Source organism: Oryx dammah, unplaced genomic scaffold (assembly GCF_014754425.2).
Source record: "Oryx dammah isolate SB20612 unplaced genomic scaffold, SCBI_Odam_1.1 HiC_scaffold_21, whole genome shotgun sequence".
NCBI lineage: Eukaryota > Metazoa > Chordata > Mammalia > Artiodactyla > Bovidae > Oryx > Oryx dammah.
The window spans coordinates 19,714,525-19,736,127 of record NW_024070205.1 but is presented as its reverse complement, the minus strand read 5'-3'; the positions used below and the strand labels follow the sequence as shown (position 1 = coordinate 19,736,127).

Genomic DNA, 21,603 nt, shown 5'->3' with positions numbered 1-21,603 from the left:
GGCACTGGTTTCTAACCAAGTGCTTGTTTTTCTGATCATAGACTAATCAGTTCAGTTCAGTTGCTCAGTCATGTCCTACTCTTTGTGACCCCATGGACTGCAGCATGCCAGGCTTCTCTGTCCACCACCAACTCCCGGAATTAACTCAAACTCATGTCCATTGATTGCGTGATGCCATCCAACCATCTCATCCTCTGTCGACCCATTCTTCTCTCACCCTCAATCTTTCCCAGCATCAGGGTCTTTTCAGATAAGTCACGTCTTCACATCAGGTAGCCAAAGGATTGGAGTTTCAGCTTCAACATCAGTCCTTCCAATGAATATTCAGGGCTGGTTTCCTTTAGGATGAACTGGTTGGATCTCCTTGCAGTCCAAGGGACTCTCAAGAGTCTTCTCCAACACCACAATTCAGAAGCATCCATTCTTCGGTGCTTAGCTTTCTTTATGGTCCAACTCTCACATCCATACATGACTACTGGGAAAACCATAGCCTTGACTAGATGGACCTTATTTGACAAAGTAATGTCTCTGCTTTTTAATATGCTGCCTAGGTTGGTCATAACTTTCCTTCCAAGGAGTAAGCGTCGTTTAATTTCATGGCTGCAGTCACCATCTGCAATGATTTTGGAGCCCCTCAAAATAAAGTCTGCCACTGTTCCCATTGTTTCCCCATCTATTTGCCATGAAGTAATGGGACTAGATGCCATGATCTTGTTTTTTTGATAATAGACTAATGAAGAGAGTGCCAAGTAACTTACTTTGTGACATCCATTGTTAATTGTAGATGCCATACAAGAAAGATCCTGGCTATATACCAATAAAAAAATAAAATTTTATAGAAACAGGAATTACCTGGGTGTAAACTAAACTAATTCTTACATTAAAAAAATGTAATGGACATCACCAGATGGTCAACACCGAAATCAGATTGATTATATTCTATGCAGCCAAAGATGGAGAAGCTCTATACAGTCAACAAAAACAAGACCGGGAGCTGACTGTGTCTCAGATCATGAACTCCTTATTACCAAATTCAGACTTAAATTGAAGAAAGTAGGGAAAACCACTAGACCATTCAGGTATGACCTAAATCAAATCCCTTATGATTATACAGTGGAAGTGAGAAATAGATTTAAGGGCCTAGATCTGATAGATAGAGTGCCTGATGAACTATGGACGGAGGTTCGTGACATTGTACAGGAGACAGGGACCAAGACCATCCCCATGGAAAAGAAGTGCAAAAAAGCAAAATGGCTGTCTGGGGAGGCCTTACAAATAGCTGTCAAAAGAAGAGAGGTGAAAAGCAAAGGAGAAAAGGAAAGATACAAGCATTTGAATGCAGAGTTCCCGAGAATAGCAAGAAGAGATAAGAAAGCCTTCTTCAGCGATCAGTGCAAAGAAATAGAGGCAAACAACAGAATGGGAAAGACTAGAGATCTCTTCAAGAAAATTAGAGATACCAAGGAAACATTTCATGCAAAGATGGGCTCAATAAAGGACAGAAATGGTCTGGACCTAACAGAAGCAGAAGATATTAAGAACAGGTAGCAAGAATACACCGAAGAACTGTACAAAGAAGATCTTCATGACTCAGATAATCATGATGATGTGATCACTAATCTAGAGCCAGACATCTTGGAATGTGAAGTCAAGTGGGCCTTAGAAAGCATCACTACGAACAAAGCTAGTAGAGGTGATGGAATTCCAGTTGAGCTGTTTCAAACCCTGAAAGATGATGCTGTGAAAGTGCTGCACTCAATATGCCAGCAAATTTGGAAAACTCAGCAGTGGCCACAGGACTGGAAAAGGTCAGTTTTCATTCCAATTCCAAAGAAAGGCAATGCCAAAGACTTCTTCTTACCGCACAGTTGCGCTCATCTCACATGCTAGTAAAGTAATGCTCAAAATTCTCCAAGCCAGGCTTTAGCAATACGTGAACCATGAACTCCCTGATGTTCAAGCTGGTTTTAGAAAAAGCAGAGGAACCAGAGATCAAATTCCCAACATCCGCTGGATCATGGAAAAAGCAAGAGAGTTCCAGAAAAACATCACTTTCTGCTTTATTGACTATGCCAAAGCCTTTGACTGTGTGGATCACAATAAACTGTGGAAAATTCTGAAAGAGATGGGAATACCAGACCACCCAACCTGCCTCTTGAGAAATCTATATGCAGGTCAGGAAGCAACAGTTAGAACTGGACATGGAACAACAGACTGGTTCCAAATAGGAAGAGGAGTACGTCAAGGCTGTATATTGTCACCCTGCTTATTTAACTTCTATTCAGAGTACATCATAAGAAACGCTGGACTGGAAGAAACACAAGCTGGAATCATGATTGCCGGGTGAAATATCAATAACCTCAGATATGCAGATAACACCACCCTTATGGCAGAAAGTGAAGAGGAACTAAAAAGCCTCTTGATGAAAGTGAAAGAGGAGAGCGAAAAAGTTGGCTTAAAGCTCAACATTCAGAAAACAAAGATCATGGCATCCAGTCCCATCACTTCATGGGAAATAGATAGGGAAACAGTGGAAACAGTGTCAGACTTTATTTTTTTGGACTCCAAAATCACTGCAGATGGTGATTGCAGCCATGAAATTAAAAGACGCTTACTCCTTGGAAGAAAAGTTATGAGCAACCTAGATAGTATATTCAAAAGCAGAGACATCACTTTACGGACTAAGGTCCGTCTAGTCAAGGCTATGGTTTTTCCTGTACTCATGTATGGATGAGAGAGTTGGACTGTGAAGAAGGCTGAGCGCCGAAGAATTGATGCTTTTGAACTGTGGTGTTGGAGAAGACTCTTGAGAGTCCCTTGGACTGCAAGGAGATCCAACCAGTCCATTCTGAAGGAGATCAGCCCTGGGTGTTCTTTGGAAGAAATGATGCTAAAGTGAAACTCCAGTACTTTGGCCACCTCATGCGAAGAGTTGACTCATTGGAAAAGACTCTGGATTGGGGGCAGGAGGAGAAGGGGACGACAGAGGATGAGATGGCTGGATGGCATCATGGACTCGATGGACGTGAGTCTGAGTGAACTCCGGGAGATGGTGATGAACAGGGAGGTCTGGCGGGCTGCGATTCATGCTGTTGGAAAGAGTCGAACACGACTGGGCAAGACTGAACTGAACTGAGGAGTGTTTTTCATGTGATATTGTTGTGAGGGGCATAGTTTGAAAGGAAGCACTGGGACCACTATAACTTGTAAATACTGATCTTGGATTGTATTTATCCAGTTTTGTGGTGGGCTAATTCTGCCTTGTGTATACTGTGGCAGTGACTGCTACAGAGAGTCATTTAATTGAGTTAAAGCTGTTTTAAGAGTTTATCTATAGTAAAAGTTCTCTTTTTCTACCAATGACTGCATGGGACTATTCCAGAAAGCCAGAATTTAGAAATAACCACCCAGAATATTTGGAAGCCAACATTTATAAATAACTACCGAGCATATTCATGATTGCTTGCTCTTGATTCAGAAAATTAAGCTGAAATTGAAGAGAAACCTGTTCTCCCATTTTGCTTAAGCACATGAAGTATCTTATAAATAGATCGAACAATAGACTTAAAACCGTTTAAATATTTTAGATAAACTTTTTAAGGTTAATAGCAAGGTGCAAAAGCATTTCTAAAGTAAATAGTACACATTTATAATTCATGGTTTTTAATGATAGATGTTTTCATTAAAGCTACTTTCATTTAAACTTTTAATGGTACTCTAAATATTTTTAAAAATTACAGATGTAATAAAGTAGTATCACAGAAAGCTTGGAAAATAGAAAAACAGATAAAAACCACTGCTCTTACTTAAACAAAGGACTAGTAGTTTTGTGTATTTCCTTAATTTTAAAATCAGTAGTAGATTACTGTAGTCATTGTATTATAAGATTTTATCTTTTTCTCTTAGCATCTTAGGACAATAATACAGTGAACATTGTCATTTTTTTTTTTTTCTTTCTGTTGGATACATTTCTATTACTTCGATTATTTGATCAAGGGAAATGACCCCTTTGACATGTAATACTATTTTTTAAAAGGAAACTATATCCATTGATATTTCAACAAGCATAGTAAAAGTGATTTTTACTATAATTTTACCAGCTTTGGCTATGAATGTAAAAGTATTTTTTCTAATTTAATTAGGTTTAAAGTATTACTTCGTTATTTTCATTTCCATTACATTTTTATATTGCTTTGAATTTAAACAATTTTGCATATTTATTTCAGATTTTTTAAAATGGTTTCTATTTTATAAATGGTCTTTCATGGTATTTTTTGTTTTTTAAGTCACTGTCTGTTTTGAAATAATGGTCTAATTTTAATTTTTTTTACCATCTGAAGCTAATAAATGAAAATTTTTTCTCTTGGTGAACAGCTATATTTATTGGAATATACTTTTATTTTTATGAACTTCTTTAATGGCTATTTAAAGCATTTATGATATTTGCTTTCTGAGTGTTATTGTTTTATGCATTAAAAAGTAATGTGTAGTAATGTGTTATATGTCTATAAAATATAATGTTAAATTCTCTGTAATAACCATCCCCTTCAAAGGTAGTCACTGTTAACTCTTTGTTACGTGATTCCTTAAGGTTTTTTCCTATGCTTTGCTTAAGTCATTTGCTCATTCAGCAGACATACATTTTACTGTGTCAGGTACTGTGCTAATTTTGAGAAACCAAACACTTATAGTTAAGACATATTTTTATTCTGTGTCAAAATTGTTGAATTTGATGCCCTGGTTCTTAAAGTTTCATAGTTCATTAATATTTGTTACTTAACTTTCAAAGCATTTTACATTTAGTATTTGAGGTGTGTGGGTAAATAAAAATTTAAACAAACTCCATTAATTGATTTGGGGGAACTTGAGTTTAAAAATAAAATTAGATTGTAAATATTTGGGTGACTTTGGCATAAGATAAGCAAAATATTAATTACAAATACTTGTATGGTTAAGTAAGAGGTACCTCTTACAGCTAAAATTTAAGTTTTACATATATATATGTATCTTTTCTTTTTTAGGTAGCAGTCATCTGATTAGCACATCTTCTTGGCGAGATGGACAAAAATTAGTAAAGAAAATTCTTGGTCCTGCACCTAGAATAGAGCAAAAAGAGCGAAGAGCAGCATCTAGTGACAGAAATGGAAGAGAGAGAACTACTAAATCTGGTGAGCAGTTAAACTAAACTACTTAATCATTTAAATTGTTGAGCAGAGCGATTAAAAGTTGCTTGTGCAAGTACTTTGAGAGATGAAAAATATTCTTTTAAGAATACTCTTTAAAATTTTGCTTTTTAATTGTGAATGTAGCTTAAAAAAGAAGAAATGTTCTGTTGGGCTTGGCCATGGATAATTTCCATACATAGATGTTATGTTGATCCTTATTAAGAATTGTTTGTGTTACAGTAATTATATTTATCTGTCACTATGAATAAATAGCAAGGCATCATATAATCAAATCCTATTAGACTGTTAGGGACCTTTTGAAGATTAAGTCCAATCTGTCTTATCTCCATAGATACAAGCAGAAGTAGACATTCACAAGGTTGGATTTGTTTGTTTGTTTGTTTGACAGATTAGGAAACAGGCCCTAAGAGAGAAGTGAGTTTTCTCAAGGATATACAGTCAGTGGGTGACAAAATTTGATCTAGATTCAGAGCTCTTTAGTTTGACTCTCAAGTCCATTCTCCTTTTAAAATGTCATGAGTGCCATTTGAAATAACTAGTTACTTTTTCATGAACACTAATTTTAGAAAATGAAATATAGATATCTACAAGCCAGTTTTCCTTTTCAGTTGAAAAAAATTGCCTCAATTTGAGCTTCTGAAATGGATTCAGTAAGAAATGCTATTTGATATAGAGAAGTTAATATATATTTTGTATTTGCTCTTTTTATCTGACTTATAAATAAACTCATACCATTATCAATCTAAGACTAAGCCACATCAGCAAACATTTAGTTGATAAAATGATTGTTTTTCTATATATTGAATTTTTTCCTGTTATTCATTGGAGAGTTGTGGCAGCCTAACATCAGTATTTTTAACAACTGATTGAGGGTTTGGGGAGAGAGATAAATAGTAACATTAAATATGCATATGGGAGAGAACTAGTATCTCTATTAACAGTTGATATTGATAATTCTCTATTAATAGTTAAATATTCACATCAATAGCAAGATTGTCCTTATTTCAGAAATATTAAAAGATGCACTTTAAAAAAATGCTGAGGAAGTACAGTTTCTATGGAGTATCAGAATTGTTCTCTGTTTTACTTTACTTATGTACTTTAGAAGGCTTTTTAAGATATTTGAGTTAAAGTGAAATTTCCTAATTTTCTCCTTAATGCAGTAAATCTTAGAAATGAATATAGAATTTTCATACTTTGCAGGGGGCCATATTGGAAGAGCAGAGTCGGATCCTAGATTGGATGTTTCACATAGACATCGTCCACGAAACTCAGAACGTTCAAGAAGTAGAGCTCGGTCAGAAAATAATGTAAAAAAATTAGTTCCATCTCTTCCAGATAATAAACAAGAGGAAAATGCTGCCTTAAATAAGGACTTTTTACCTGTTGAAATTCGTGGAATTCTTGATGACCTCCAGTTGGATTCAGCAGCTCAGACTGCAAGACAAGAGACAGGAGAGTTACAGAATCAGAACTCATCAGCATCCATACAAGCTCCTAGAAGTCATAGCCCAATAAAAAGAAAACCTGACAAAATAACAGCTAATGAAGACCCCCCTGTTATTTCCAAAAAGCGTCACTATGATACAGATGAGGTACGACAGTACATTGTTAGACAGCAGGAAGAAAGGAAGAGGAAACAGAATGAGGAGAAGAAGGCCCAAAAGGAGGCCACTGAGCAGAAGAACAAACGATTACAGGAGCTCTACCGGAAACAGAAAGAAGCCTTCACTAAAGTGAAAAATGTGCCTCCTCCTGAGCCATCAGCAACGAGGCGACTGCAAGAAACTTACTCCAAGTTGCTTCTAGAAAAGTCATTGCTTGAAGAGCCAACTCATCAACATATTATGCAGGAAACACAGGTAATGGTACTGACAAAATTAGAAAGGGGGTAATTCATAGTTAGGAAAAACTTGCTTGCTGTAATATTTAAAAATTACTCACCATTCCTAATATTCAGACATGTTCAGACGGTATTTATAATAATGATGGCCTTTCATGAAGTTTATTCTGTATGCAGAGTAATTTGATAAATACAATTGAAAATAAGTGCTCAGTTAGTTTCCTAGAGTGATCGTTGTTCTGTCTCATTTCTGGTTAGTTATATTCTTGCCTAGTTTTTGTTGTTTCACTGAGCAAAGTTAGACTGTGTTAATAATGAAAAACCTAGTTTTGTTATCTGTGCTGAAATTAGAGAATATTCTATTATAGTATGCTAATTTTATGATTATTGATTTTGTTTTTAAGGATAATAACATTTGAGTCTATGCCATGTGCCACGTACCATTTTAAAAGCTTTACAGGCTTAAGTTTCAGTAAATACTCACAGTTCTGAGAAGGGGAGGTACTGCTAGCATTTCCACTGATTAGGTGAAAAAAAGAATTAAGAGTATTATTTCCTCCAAAGTACACAGTGAATTGTAGGTGCCTTTGTTGGATTTCAGGTGTAATTTTTGCTGTTAACCATAATGGTTGGTTTTAAGACAAACTAATTTAAATTGGTTTTATTTGAGAGGAAAACAGCTCCTGTATTTCATGATCTTTGTAAAGTTGAAGTGACTTAATATTTATATTACGTGCTCCTTGAATGTGTCTTTATTATGGGAGTCAGATAAAAATATCCTTTTTTTACAGACCAGACCAGGGTATCAGCCATCTGGAGAATCTGACAAAGAGAACAAAGTGCAAGAACGTCCCCCAAGCGCATCTTCCAGTAGTGACATGTCTCTGTCAGAACCTCCACAGCCTCTTGCCAGGTATAAAGGGGAGAATGACGGATACTTAAGGTTCTTTCTTTCCATGATACTTACTATAGTGGTCTATGCCCAGTGAATTTTGTTCATTGACCTTCTCTGAGAACAAGAGGTTTATCTAGAAATTGGTTAATATCTTCTGATGGACACGTAAGCATGGCTATACATCTGTACTTGCTACATGCCCTATTTTGCTGTCAGTTTCTTCCCCCTTCTTTAATATTTGGTGTGAATATCAGTTCCTCTTGGGGATCACCTTCAGTTGGAAGTACTCTTGCTTTCTCTGACCTCAATACATGATAAAGGTTTGTTGGGTAAGTGAATCACAGTGAAAGTAATATTTTTAAGTATTTATGTTAAATATTTTTGAAAAGGTGTTTCTGTATGTATTGTTATTCAGAATTTCTTCATATAACTCCTGCATCAACATATCTTACCTCTCAAAAGCTGTATTTGAATACGCATATGAACGAATGAACAAGGACTAAGAGGGGATTTGATTTGAATTCAGATTGGTGACTGAGGGCTATTTTACCTTAAATTAAGAAAAAAGTTTTTTTTTTCCCCCTTGGGCTGTATTGTTTGCAGTAAAATAAACAAACAAACCTATTTGTCCATGAAAGTTAAGGTGATTTTCAGACTACATGATTATAAATTATGCTTTGAAATAATCATTTTTGGAAGAGAAAGATTTTGAAATTCTTCTTTGGGAATGCACAAATAAAAATCAAGTCATCACTTTGGGGTTAATGTACATATGACCCTCTCAACCCTTGCTGACCCCCATGACCGTTCCCCACCAAGAGAATAATAATTTTGATAAAAATAGCTAACATTTATTGTTTGTTACATTTCAGACACTGATCTAAGTACTTTGCATTTAATCCTTGTAAATTCTTGTTGTTCAGTTGCTACGTTGTGTCCAACTCTTTGTGACCCAGTGGACTATAGCATGTCAGGCTTCCCTGTCTTTCAGTATCCCCTGGAGTTTACTCAGACTCATGTGCATTGAGTCTCTTGGTTTCTTTTTGCTTAAAAGCACAGCATTTCTTTTCCTTGCCCTTCTTGTTCCATCATTCTGCATTGAAAGTGAAAGTTGCTCAGTTGTATCTGACTCTTGTGACCCCCTGGACTATACAGTCCATAGAATTCTCCAGGCCAGAATACTGGAGTGGGTAGCCCAGGGATTGAACCCAGATCTCCAACATGGCAAGCAGATTCTTTACCAGCTGAGCCACTAGGAAAACATACCCTATTGAACTTTTATTATAAGTGAAGTCACTCAGTCATGTCCAACTCTTTGTGACCCTGTGGGCTGTAGCCTGCCAGGCTTCTCCGTCCATGGGATTTTCCAGGCAAGAATACTGGAGTGGATTACCGTGTCCTTCTCCAGAGGATCTTCCTGACTCAAGGATTGAACCCAGGTCTCTGCATTGCAGGCAGACTCTACCATCTGAGCCACCAGGGAATTTCATTGAACTTTATATATATTCGTATAAGTACTTAATGGCATCGTGTTTAGCTGTTTATTAGTCTGTCATCCCTGTTAGATCTTCTGAAACTGAAGGGATTAGGTCCTAATTGGATCAAGTTTATTTCCATTTTTGTGTACAGCTGTTCTTCTACCATTAAAATTAGCATTCTAAACACTTGAATATAAAGATCTCGGGTTTATACTTAGCACTACCTTTTTATTTATAACTTGCTTTGTATTTCCATTACTACCATTACTAGTTTAGTTTGGGCACTAATAACTTAACACCTTGCGTTTGTAATCGTCTATATTCTGTGGCATAGAATCCATTCACTAGTCTTCCTTTATTCCACTTTCATAGCAGTCCTTTAATACGAAAGACTGGTACAACGTAACCTTCAACCAAACTGTGCATGACATGCTTTTCATTTCCTTTCCCTGGTTATGCTCTTCCAGATGGTTTTTTTTTTTTTTTAACTTAATCGGTAGGACTTCATATTTATTCATATTTGATTGGTCTGAGGTTGCAGCCTGTCTAAATACCTTTGAATCATAATTTGAGTATTTGTTGGTTTAACCATGCCTCCTAGATTTCTGTCAGCTACAGATTTGATAAGCACACCTTCATGTCATCATCCAAAAGTAATGGACAAGGCCAAGGACAAAACCTCATTTTTTTTTTTCCTCCCCTAAAGATCTTCTTAATAGTTAACACCAGCCTTTAACCTTTGTATATGGTATTCCTTAATATACAGGGAGGTGTCCATAGACTGGAAACATAAGTGAATTAAATAATGTCATCTAGGACATCTTTCTTCTGTTTCTAGCCTCTGTGGATGGACTGTCAGTTATTTCTGAGAACTAGTTTGTATTCATCTCATTTCTTTAGAATGCACAATGTTAAAACCTAACTGTTTGATGCGTACTAAATATATGTTGATTAGAGTAATATTATGCCTATAATCTTAAGCATTTCTCTTTTATGAAATATTATTTTTAAAGGGAACTGTAGAGCCGATGTTGTAAAAAATTTTGTCCATAGAGTTTTAAGGGTTATAAGGCCTTCTCTTTAATTAATTGTTTTAAAAATATGACTTAGTTTTTAAAAAGATATAATAGTGAAGAAAGCTGTTTACAAAACAATATGTATGATAAAATCTCATTTTTGTGAAAGTAATACCACCAAACACAACATACATGTAGAAAAAGGTTTGGAAAGATATAATTCTAAATGAACTAGTGATAGCCTTTCTCTCATTGGTTAGCTATGAGTGATCTTTATCCTTTTCCTCCTTTGTTGTTGTTGTCCTCATCTTTTTTTTTTTTTTTTGCAGTGGCTATGCATTATTCTTAAAATCAGCAAATGCAAAACTTTAAAAAAGAAAAGGATGGCTTAATTATGAGGTCCTGTGTTAACTAACATATTGTAACTTTCATTTCCAGAAAGGACTTGATGGATCCTTCATGGATGCAGCCTGACAGACTAAGTCCACGACTCCACCATCCTCAACCACAGCCTCTTATTGGGACAGCTGGAAATTTACTTTCCCATCTCTTGAATCTAGAGCATGTAGGAATTTTGCATAAGGATTTAGAATCCATTTTACCAACAAGGAAGAATCATAATATGGCTTCGGGGCCATTAACTTTTACACCTCAACCATATCTGACCTCGCCAACTGCTCATCCAGATGCCTTGTTAAAATCTAGTGCTAGCCAATATAAAAGTAAACTGGATCGTATTGAAGCCTTGAAAGCAACAGCTGCTTCTTTATCCAGCAGGATTGAAAGTGAAGCCAGAAAATTAGCTGGGGCTAACATTAACTATGGGTCAGTATGGAACACTGAGTATGATGTGCAGCGAACACCACAAGAAGATGGACATTGGACCAAGGCTATAAGTCCACCTGTGAAAGAGGATGCAGAAGATGTTTTCTCTGCTCGAATTCAAAAGATGCTGGGAACCTGTGTGTCTCATGCAACTTTTGATGATGATCTTCCTGGTGTAGGCAACCTCAGTGAATTTAAAAAGCTTCCTGAGATGATAAGACCTCATAGTGCCATATCAAACCTCAGAATGAGATCTCCTGGACCCAAACCAGAAGGGCTGCTGGCACAGTTGTGTAAGAGGCAGACCGACTCTTCTGGCTCTGATATGCAAGTTTGTTCTCAAGAGAAAGCCAAAGTGTCTCTTGGTTCCAGCATAGATTCCGTCAGTGAAGGGCCTCTTCTTAGTGAGGGCAGTCTCTCTGAAGAAGAAGGACGCCGAGATGAACAGTCCCCTTTGAAGTTAACAGAGATCTTGAAAGAAAAGGAATTTTGTGCTGGAGAAAGAAATGCTTATGAACCCATCAAAGAGTTTCAGAAGGAAGCTGAAAAATTCTTACCACTCTTTGGGCCTGTAGGTGGTACACAAAGCAAAGGACCATGGGAAGAACTGGCAAAGGGAAGTCCACATAGTGTCATTAATATTTTTACAAAATCATATAAGTTATATGGAAAAGGTGAGAAAAAATAGTAACCCTTGTGATATTTGTATGTTATCTTGCTGCTGCTACTGCTGCTAAGTCGCTTCAGTCGTGTCCGACTCTGTGTGACCGAATAGACGGCAGCCCACCAGGCTCCCCCGCCCCTGGGATTCTCCAGGCAAGAACACTGGAGTGGGTTGCCATTTCTTTCTCCAGTATGTTATCTTAGGATAAATTATTTTGTAATCCTGTACAAGATAATACTTAACTACAGATTTTCATCATTCATTATAAGGATAGTAGAAATATATTATTATCTAAATTAATCTCAATTATCTGCAAGCTTCAACTAGAGTATTGCAATTTAATCTTTAAAAATTTATTTTTTAGCTGTTGTGATTAAAACAGTAGTTGATGATGGTCATGGAAATTTTGGTCTGCTTTAGAGAAATTCTTAGGTGATGTTCAGGATTGGTATATATCAAGTGTATACTCGGATTACTGTGGCCAGAGTTATATATTTAGATAGAAAATATGTGTATTTCTTAAAATGGTGATTTGTGTGTGACTCATAACAAACAGATCTTTGGGAATATAATGGTCAAGAATTGAGAGGGGCAACTGTAGTAACATTTCTAATATGGAAGCAAATCTGTTTTTGTTTGTCTAAACGAATGGTAAAAACAGACTTTGAACAGTAATGTAGCTGTATATTTGGGTCCTAAAATAATAACTTTTAAGGTACCCTTGGGATCTCTGAGATCTGCAATGCAACATTTCCTTTTGTGTGGCAGACTCAATTCCTTCAAGTTCCTTTCTTTGACCTTCCTACCATAGGTGGATTCTACCCATCTTATGCTGATATCACCTTAGAATTCCCAGGTTGGAGAGTGAGTGAGGCTGAGCCCAAAATAGGCTATGGATACTGTGGGTTTTCTTTCATTTCCATTCTACATAGTGAACGATTTATCTGACAGATGAATTGATTTCATCTTTTCATCTTATGCTTAATTGGGTTTCCCATTACATTTTCCTAGAATTCATAATAGTTAGCTATTTCATTTGATCTTGTGCAGACCTATATGTGCCTATTTATCTCTTTTGTTTAACACTTATTTCTATAAGTGGTCATTTACAAGTTCTTTGAATATTAAAGTTCTTTTGATTAAAGCGAAGTGCTTGCAAATCAACCCCCTCAATTTTTTTTCACAAGAAGGTTGGATTTGTTTTTAAATCCTTCTGTTAGATTTTCATTAAGATATTATAGTTATACTGAAATATTTAGAGTTGATATGTTATCTGGCATTTGTTTCAAAGTAATATTTGAGGAGAATTACAGATGGAGGGAATACGAAGTTTGTGTTGGTATTTGTTAAAGCTGGATAATGGATGCATTAGTTTCATTATATGACTCTCTACTGTCATATATGTTTGAAAATTTCCCTAATAAAAAGTTAAAAATGTATTATCAGAATGACTTCCCTGGTGGCGCAGAGGGTAAAGCGCCTGTCTACAATGTGGAAGACCCAGGTTTGATCCCTGGGTCGGGAAGATACCCTGGAGAAGGGAATGGCAATCTACTCCAGTACTATTGCCTGGAGAATCTCTTGGATATGTTTGAAAATTTCCCTAATAAAAAGTTAAAAATGTATTATCAGATATAAAGATAACTTGAAAAGAAGAACTAATAAAACTAAAATATCCCTAAATCCATGTTGTTAATCCCCAGGTTGTGGAATGCTTTGCTTGTAGTTTTTTAAATTTTTATTTTAAAACACATTTCAATTACTACTTTTGACAGAATTTGAAGACAGATTGGAAAGAGGAACATCAGCATCACGGCCTTTGAATGCCATCACAACCCCTTTAAGCAGCGTTTCCTATGAAGATGATTTTGTCTCCTCTGCTGGGAGTGGGACTTTGACAGAAAGAAAGCCAGCTCTTGAACCCAAGTAAGACTATGTTAACAGTATGGAATAAAATCTGAAGAGTGAGACAAATGGACAAATGAGAACTGAGGTCTGGATATTAGTCAAATTTAGCTTGTTTGAAGATACATGTAGAAGCTGCATAGCATAGTAGTTATTAAGAGCATAGGCTCTGGATCCAGACCATGTGGGTTTAAATATTGACTTACTAATGTATGTTTGTCTTTTGGCATGTTGTTTATCTCCCTGTGCCTCAGTTTTCTTCTCTGTTAAAGTGTTACGAATGTTCAGTGAAATACAAAGTACTTGGAATGAGTCTGGCACATAATAAACAAAATATAGATTGTTAAATCAATCTGTGAATCCTTGGTCGAGGTTAGTATTGGAAAAATTATCCCATGGTGTGTTAATGTGAGATGATTAAGAAATGGTTTTCTGTAATAGAATTGAAGATTACTAGCACACTTGGCTCCATGATCCTATTCAGTTCAGTTCAGTTCAGTCAGTCATGTCCGACTCTTTGCGACCCCATGGACTGCAGCATGCCAGGCCTCCCTGTCCATCACCAACTCCCAGAGTTAACTCAAATTCATGTCCATTGAGTTGGTGATGCCATCCAACCACCTCATCCTCTGTCATTTCCTTCTCCTCCCGCCTTCAGTCTTTCCCAGCATCAGGGTCTTTTCAAATGAGTCAGTTCTTCACATCACGTGGCCAAAGGATTGGAGTTTCAGCTTCAGCTTCAGTCCTTCCAGTGAATATTCAGGACTGATTTCCTTTAGGATGGACTGGTTGCATCTCCTTGCAGTCCAAGGGACTCTCAAGAGTCTTCTCCAGCACCACATGATTCTAAGTAATCAGTAAATTTTTTATAATTGGAATAGCATCAAAAACTTTGCAAATCTTTGAATAGTAGCGATATTATAATGTTAATATTTATTGAGCAGTTAATGTTCAAGGGACTTCCCTGGTGGCTCAGTCAGTAAAGAATCTGCCTGCAATGCGGGAGACCAGGGTTTGACCCCTGGATGGGGAAGATCCCCTGGAGAAGGAAATGGCAACCCACTCCAGTATTCTTGCCTGGAGAATCCCATGGTCAGAGGAGCCTGGCAGGCTACAGTCCATGGGGTCATAAAGAGTTGGACACAACTGAACAACTAACACTTTCACTTTAAAGTGTAAGGTACTAAGAGGACTGATTGGGCTTTACCTGTATGAACTCATTCTTCTAATAGCCTGATATAAATATTTTTGTTACTATTCATACTTGAGAGAGGAAACTGAAGTCCTAAGGTTGTTACTTGTACAGTGTCATATAGTAAGTGAATCAGATTTCGCCAGAGAATTTCCTCCCTAAATTTTGTTACCATATAAAATAATCTGTAATCACTCACGTGCAGTATAATTTTCTTCACACATTACAAATTGTAATGCACATAAAATTATTGGATGATCTTTTAAAAATTAGTTATATCCACATATATATGAAATCTAGAAAGATAGTAATGATGATCCTACATGCAGGGCAGCAAAGGGCACACAGACTTAAAGAACAGACTTCTGGACAAAGTGGGAGAAGGGGAGAGTGGGATGATTTGAGAGAATAGCATTGAAACATATACATACCATATGTAAAATAAATAGCCAGTGGGAGTTCAGTGTATGATGCAGAGAACCCAAAGCCAGTGCTCTGTGACAGCCTAGAGGGGTGGAATGGGGAAGAAAGTAGACGGAGAGATTCAAGAGGGAGGGAACACATGTGTCTCTAATGCCTGTTCATGTTGATATGTGACAAAAACCATCACATTATTGTAAAGTAATTATCCTGTAAAAAAATAAATCAAAAAATTAGTTATATATAAGCTGGATTGATGAAAATAAGTATTATTAAGATTATAGCAGAAGTATAGTTTTAAATTTTGAACTTCAAAGAAAAGGTTTATTTTTTAATCAAGATGTGTAAGGATTTAATTGTGGTAACATTTAATATCACTGATCAATATGATTTATTATATTTTATTTCTGAGTTGAAGTAGAACATATTAAATTGTTATTCCCTACAAGATTATTAGAAGGAAAATAATAAATTATAAATTTGAATAGAAATTGAGGTCACATTTTTCAGTATCCAGCATTATATTTTTTCTCTTATGTGTCTGAATTACTCATTTTTATTGGTTTCACTTCAGTAAAAAACTGCCTAAGACTTTTCTCAGTAATAAATTGAGCCATAGGGAATAATGCAGGCTTCTGGTACTGACAAAACAAGACAAGTGGAAAGCACCTTTGATTATAGTTATAGTCTCTTTGTGACTAAGTAGATTTTAAAATATCTATAGTTTTAGCAGTGAGTTGAAACTTTTTATTTCTTTCTTTAACCACTGTTACTTATTCTTTGACAGTGTTGGTAGTCACAGTTTAGGCTTTCAGGAGGATCATTCCAGCAGAAAGTCTGCCTGTGACCTCTCCTCTGTGGATGTTACTCCCCAGCACTCATCAGGGGCCCCGTCTGCTGCATCTTCTCCTTCTTCTTCCTCTAAAGGGAAGAAAGGAAAGAAAGAAAAGATAGAATGTAAGTGGAATCCTATGTGATGATCTTTTTCTCTTTACCAGTGGCTTTGTGACTGATCTAAAATTAACAATTTGATTTCATAAGTTAGATAACTTCTTTATGATAATAGTATAATTGACTTTCATACTTATTTATCATTACAGTAATACCTTTTGATATATAACATTATAAATCTTTTGCTTACTATGAAAGGAATACATTAACAATGATAAAAAGTTAAAAGTTGTAGAAAAACAGTTGTACAGCAATTATAAACCTCTATTGATTCTTCTCCTCAGAGATAACTACTGTTGATGTTTTTAGTGCCTATTTTTCCAATATGTACATAAAACCAGGCACACTCCCACATGCATTTTAATTTAAAAAGCAGAAATGAAATAATATTTTGCAACCGCTTTTTAAAAACTTTGTATCCTTTATGTTTCTGAGTGTCGTTAAATATAATGGTCTAATTTCTGTATCTACAAAGTGAAGATGATAATAAATGCTTTCTATGGTAATTTTGAAGCCTACATATATAATATGTACATCTCAGTACTTGCTACAGTAGCTGGCCCTTTGGCATTCTTGATTAATTGAGAATACCTTTCAGTCCCCTCAGTTCTACTGGCTATAATTTGCTCAGTAGGCCTAGTGATGAGAAGATAACAGTCATTAGGCAAAGGCCTCTTTGACTCAGGATGGTCTCAAGGGAATGATTTTGCTTCCACAATTATTTTTTCTAATAGTAAAAAATTGCTTGTTGAGTTAAAAAGAAAAGACTGGGGAGGACAAATGTATAAATATAGAAAACTATTTAAAAATGAAAAATCATCTGTATTCCCTCCACCTAGAGATAACCAATGTTAATGTCTTTTTAGATTTTATTTTATTTTATTGTGGTAAAATATACATAATGTAAACCTTATTTTTTTAACCATTTTCAAGTGTTGAATTCAGTACTGTTAATAAGCATGTTCATTGTGTTCCACAACCATCATCATTACCCAACTCTAGAACTTTTTCATCCTGCCGTGCTGAAACTTGGAACCCATTAAACAGTAATTTCCCTTCCCTGAGTCTGCTAACCACTGTTCTACTTTCTGTTGCTGAATTTGACTACTCTAGGTACTTCATATAAGTGGCATCATCCAATATTCTTTTTGTGTCTGGCTTATTTCATTTAGCATAGCATCTTCAGATTTCATCCACATTGTTGCATGTATCAGAATGTCCTCCCTTTTTAAGGCTGAATAATATCCCATTATATGGATATACCACATTTCGTGTATTCTTTGATCAGTTGATGGGTATCTTGGTTGTTTCATCCTTTTAACTATCGTAAGTAATATGGACATGAACGTTGGTGTACAAATAACTGAATCCCTACTTCCAGTTCTTTTGTGTATATATCCAATTGTAGGCTTGCTGGATAAAAAGTCATTTCTATATTTTAGCTATAACATTTTACATTCTCACCAGTAATGTACAAGGGTTCCAGTTTCTCCACACATATACTAATGCTTGTTTTGTAGCTTTTGTTTTTTTAAGAATAGATATCCCAATGCATGTGAAATGTTAACATATTTAGTGAGAATACTTCTAGACTGTTAGTAGGCATATGTAAATAGAAAATGTTACATGTATGAGATCACATTTTATGTGATTTTTTTTTTTCCTGTCAATGGGTTACAGAAACCTTTCTCTGTTAGTAAATATGGTTAACCCTTTGTAAGGGCTTCCTTGTTTGTTGTTTAGTTGCTAAGTCTGAATCTTTTTGCAACCCCATGGACTGTAGCCCACCAGGCTTCTCTGTCCATGGGATTTCCCAGGCAGGAATACTGGAGTGGGTTGCCATTTCTTTCTCTAGGGGATCTTCCAGACACAGAGAGCAAACCCATATCTCCTGCATTGCAGACAGATTCTTTACCACTGTGCCACCCGGGAAGCCCAATGGCTACCTAGTGTTCTGTTATTTGAATGTATTGTAATTTGTTATCCAGTTCCCCATTGCTGGACATTTAGATTCTTTCTTTTTTCTTTCTTTTCTGTAATAAACACTGCTGCATTTTCTATAATGAACACTGTAAGGCATTACAAATGCATCTTTACACATTAATCTGGTTCTTTTAAGAGAAAATCCTAGAAAGAAGATAATGGACAATGAGTATAACATGCTTAAAATTTGGATACATTTTGCTGAATAGCTCTTCAGAAAGCTAGTGGCACTTTATACTTCCAATGTGAGACTGCTAGGAGAGATTTTTTTTTCTTTTTCTTTTAATTTATTTTTTATTGAAGGATAATTGCTTTACAGAATTTTGTTGTTTTCTGTCAGAGCTCAACATGAATCAGCCATAGGTATGCATATATCCCCTCCCTTTTGAACCTCCTTCTCATCTCCCTCCCCATCCCACACCTCTAGGTTGATATAGAGTCCTTGTTTGAGTTTCCTGAGCCATCCAGCAAATTCCTGTTGTCTGTCTGTTTTACATATGGTAATGTAAATTTCCCTGTTACTCTTTCCTCCCCTTTCCTCCCCTTACCCCATTTCCATCAGTCTATTTTCTATGTCTGTTTCTCCACTGCTGCCCTATAAATAAATTCTTCCAGTAACATTTTTCTAGAGTCTGTATATGTGTGTTAGAATAGATATTTATCTTTCTCTTTCTGACTCACTTCACTCTGTACAATAGGTTCTAGGTTCATCCACCCCATCAGAACTGACTCAAATGCGTTCCTTTTTTATGGCTGAGTAATATTCCGTTGTGTGTATGTACCACAACTTCTTTATCCATTCATCTGTTGATGGACATCTAGGTTGCTTCCATGTTCTAGTTATTATAAATAGTGCTGCAAGGAACAATGGGATACATGTGTCTTTTTCAATTTTTATTTCCTCAGGGTATATGCCTATGAGTGGGATTGCTGGGTCATATGGTGGTTTTATTCCTAGTTTTTTAAGGAATCTCCATATTGTCTTCCATATTGACTGTATCAATTTATATTCCCACGAACAGTGCAAGAGTGTTCCTTTTCTCCACACCCTCTCCAGCATTTATTGTTTGTAGACTTTTTGATGAGGGCCATTCTGATCAGTGTGAGGTGATATCTCATTGTGGTTTTGATTTGCATTTCTCTAATAATGAGCAATTTCAAATCCTGAAAGATGATGCTGTGAAAGTGCTGCACTCAATATGCCAGCAAATGTGGAAAACTCAGCAGTGGCCACAGGACTGGAAAAGGTCAGCTTTCATTCCAATCCCAAAGAAAGGCAATGCCAAAGAATGCTCAAACTACTGCACAATTGCACTCATCTCACATGCTAGTATAGTAATGCTCAAAATTCTCCAAGCCAGGCTTCAGCAATACATGAACCGTAAACTTCCAGATGTTCAAGCTGGTTTTAGAAAAGGCAGAGGAACCAGAGATCAAATTGCCAGCATCTGCTGGATCATGGAAAAAGCAAGAGAGTTCCAGAAAAACATCACTTTCTGCTTTATTGACTATGCCAAAGCCTTTGACTGTGTGGATCACAATACACTGTGGAAAATTCTGAAAGAGATGGGAATACCAGACCATCTGACCTGCCTCTTGAGAAATCTATATGTAGGTCAGGAAGCAACAGTTAGAACTGGACATGGAACAACAGACTGGTTCCAAATAGGAAGAGGAGTACGTCAATGCTGCATATTGTCACTTTGTTTATTTAACTTATATGCAGAGTACATCATGAGAAACGCTGGACTGGAAGAAACACAAGCTGGAATCAAGATTGTCAGGAGAAATACCAATAACCTCAGATATGCAGATGACACCACCCTTATGGCAGAAAGTGAAGAGGAACTAAAAAGCCTCTTGATGAAAGTAAAAGAGGAGAGTGAAAAAGTTGGCTTAAAGCTCAACATTCAGAAAACGAAGATCATAGCATCTGGTCCCATCACTTCATGGGAACTAGATAGGGAAACAGTGGAAACAGTGTCAGACTTTATTTTTTTGGACTCCAAAATCACTGCAGATGGTGACTGCAGCCATGAAATTAAAGACGCTTACTCCTTGGAAGAAAAGTTATGACCAACCTAGATAGCATATTCAAAAGCAGAGACATTACTTTGCCAACAAAGGTCCGTCTAGTCAAGGCTATGGTTTGTCCAGTGGTCATGTATGGATGTGAGAGTTGGACTGTGAAGAAAGCTGAGTGCCGAAGAATTGATGCTTTTGAACTGTGGTGCTGGAGAAGACTCTTGAGGGTCCCTTGGACTGCAAGGAGATCCAACCAGTCCATTCTGAAGGAGATCAGCCCTGGGTGTTCTTTGGAAGGAATGATGCTAAAGCTGAAACTCCAGTACTTTGGCCACCTCTTGCGAAGAGTTGACTCATTGGAAAAGACTCTGATGCTGGGAGGGATTGGGGGCAGGAGGAGAAGGGGATGACAGAGGATGAGATGGCTGGATGGCATCACTGACTCCATGAATGTGAGTCTGAGTGAACTCTGGGAGTTGGTGATGGACAGGGAGGCCTGGCGCGCTGCGATTCATGGGGTCGCAAAGAATCGGACACAACTGAGCAACTGAACTGAACTGAACTGAATAATGAGCAATGTTGAGTATCTTTTCATGTGTTTGTTAGCCATCTGTATGTCTTCTTTGAAGAAATGTCTGTTTAGGTCTATTTCCTACTTTTTGTTTGAGTTGTTTGTTTTTCTGGCATTGAGTTGTATGAGCTGCTTGTATATTGGGGAAATTAATCCTTTGTCAGTTGTTTCATTTGCTATTATTTTCTTCCATTCTGAGGGTTGTGTTTTCGCTTTGCTTATAGTTTCCTTTGCTGTGCAGTAGCTTTTAAGTTTAGTCAGGTCCCACTTGTTTACTTTGGTTTTTATTTCCATTACTCTAGGAGATGGGTCATACAGGATCTTGCTTTGATTTATGTGACTGAGTGATCTGCCTATGTTTTTCTCTGAGAATTTTATAGTTTCTGATCTTACATTTATATCTTTAATCCATTTTGAGTTTATTTCTGTGTATGGTGTTAGGAAGTGTTCTAATTTCATTCTTTTACATGTAGCTGTCCTGTTTTCCCAGCACCATTTATTGAAGAGGCTGTCTTTCCCCATTGTATATTCTTACCTCCTTTGTCAAAGATAAGGTACCCATAGGTGCATGGGTTTATTTCTGGGCTTTCTGTCTTATTCCATTGGTCTGTATTTCTGTTTTTGTGCCAGTACCATACTGTCTTGATGA

The 21,603-nt window shown here is 36.6% G+C and overlaps 1 protein-coding gene across 4 annotated transcripts in view; it reads left to right on the top strand.

The window, feature by feature from the left end:
• The window catches only part of CEP350 (centrosomal protein 350), a 153,715-nt gene that overhangs the window by 48,376 nt on the left and 83,736 nt on the right, over window positions 1–21,603 (top strand). For all 4 annotated transcript variants that reach the window (XM_040263872.1, XM_040263873.1, XM_040263870.1 and 1 more), the window contains 6 exons: window positions 5,022–5,168; window positions 6,390–7,048; window positions 7,821–7,942; window positions 10,857–11,917; window positions 13,683–13,833; window positions 16,212–16,381. In XM_040263872.1, the coding sequence (XP_040119806.1) occupies window positions 5,022–5,168; window positions 6,390–7,048; window positions 7,821–7,942; window positions 10,857–11,917; window positions 13,683–13,833; window positions 16,212–16,381 (2,310 nt within the window). The remainder of the gene's footprint in view (window positions 1–5,021; window positions 5,169–6,389; window positions 7,049–7,820; window positions 7,943–10,856; window positions 11,918–13,682; window positions 13,834–16,211; window positions 16,382–21,603) is intronic.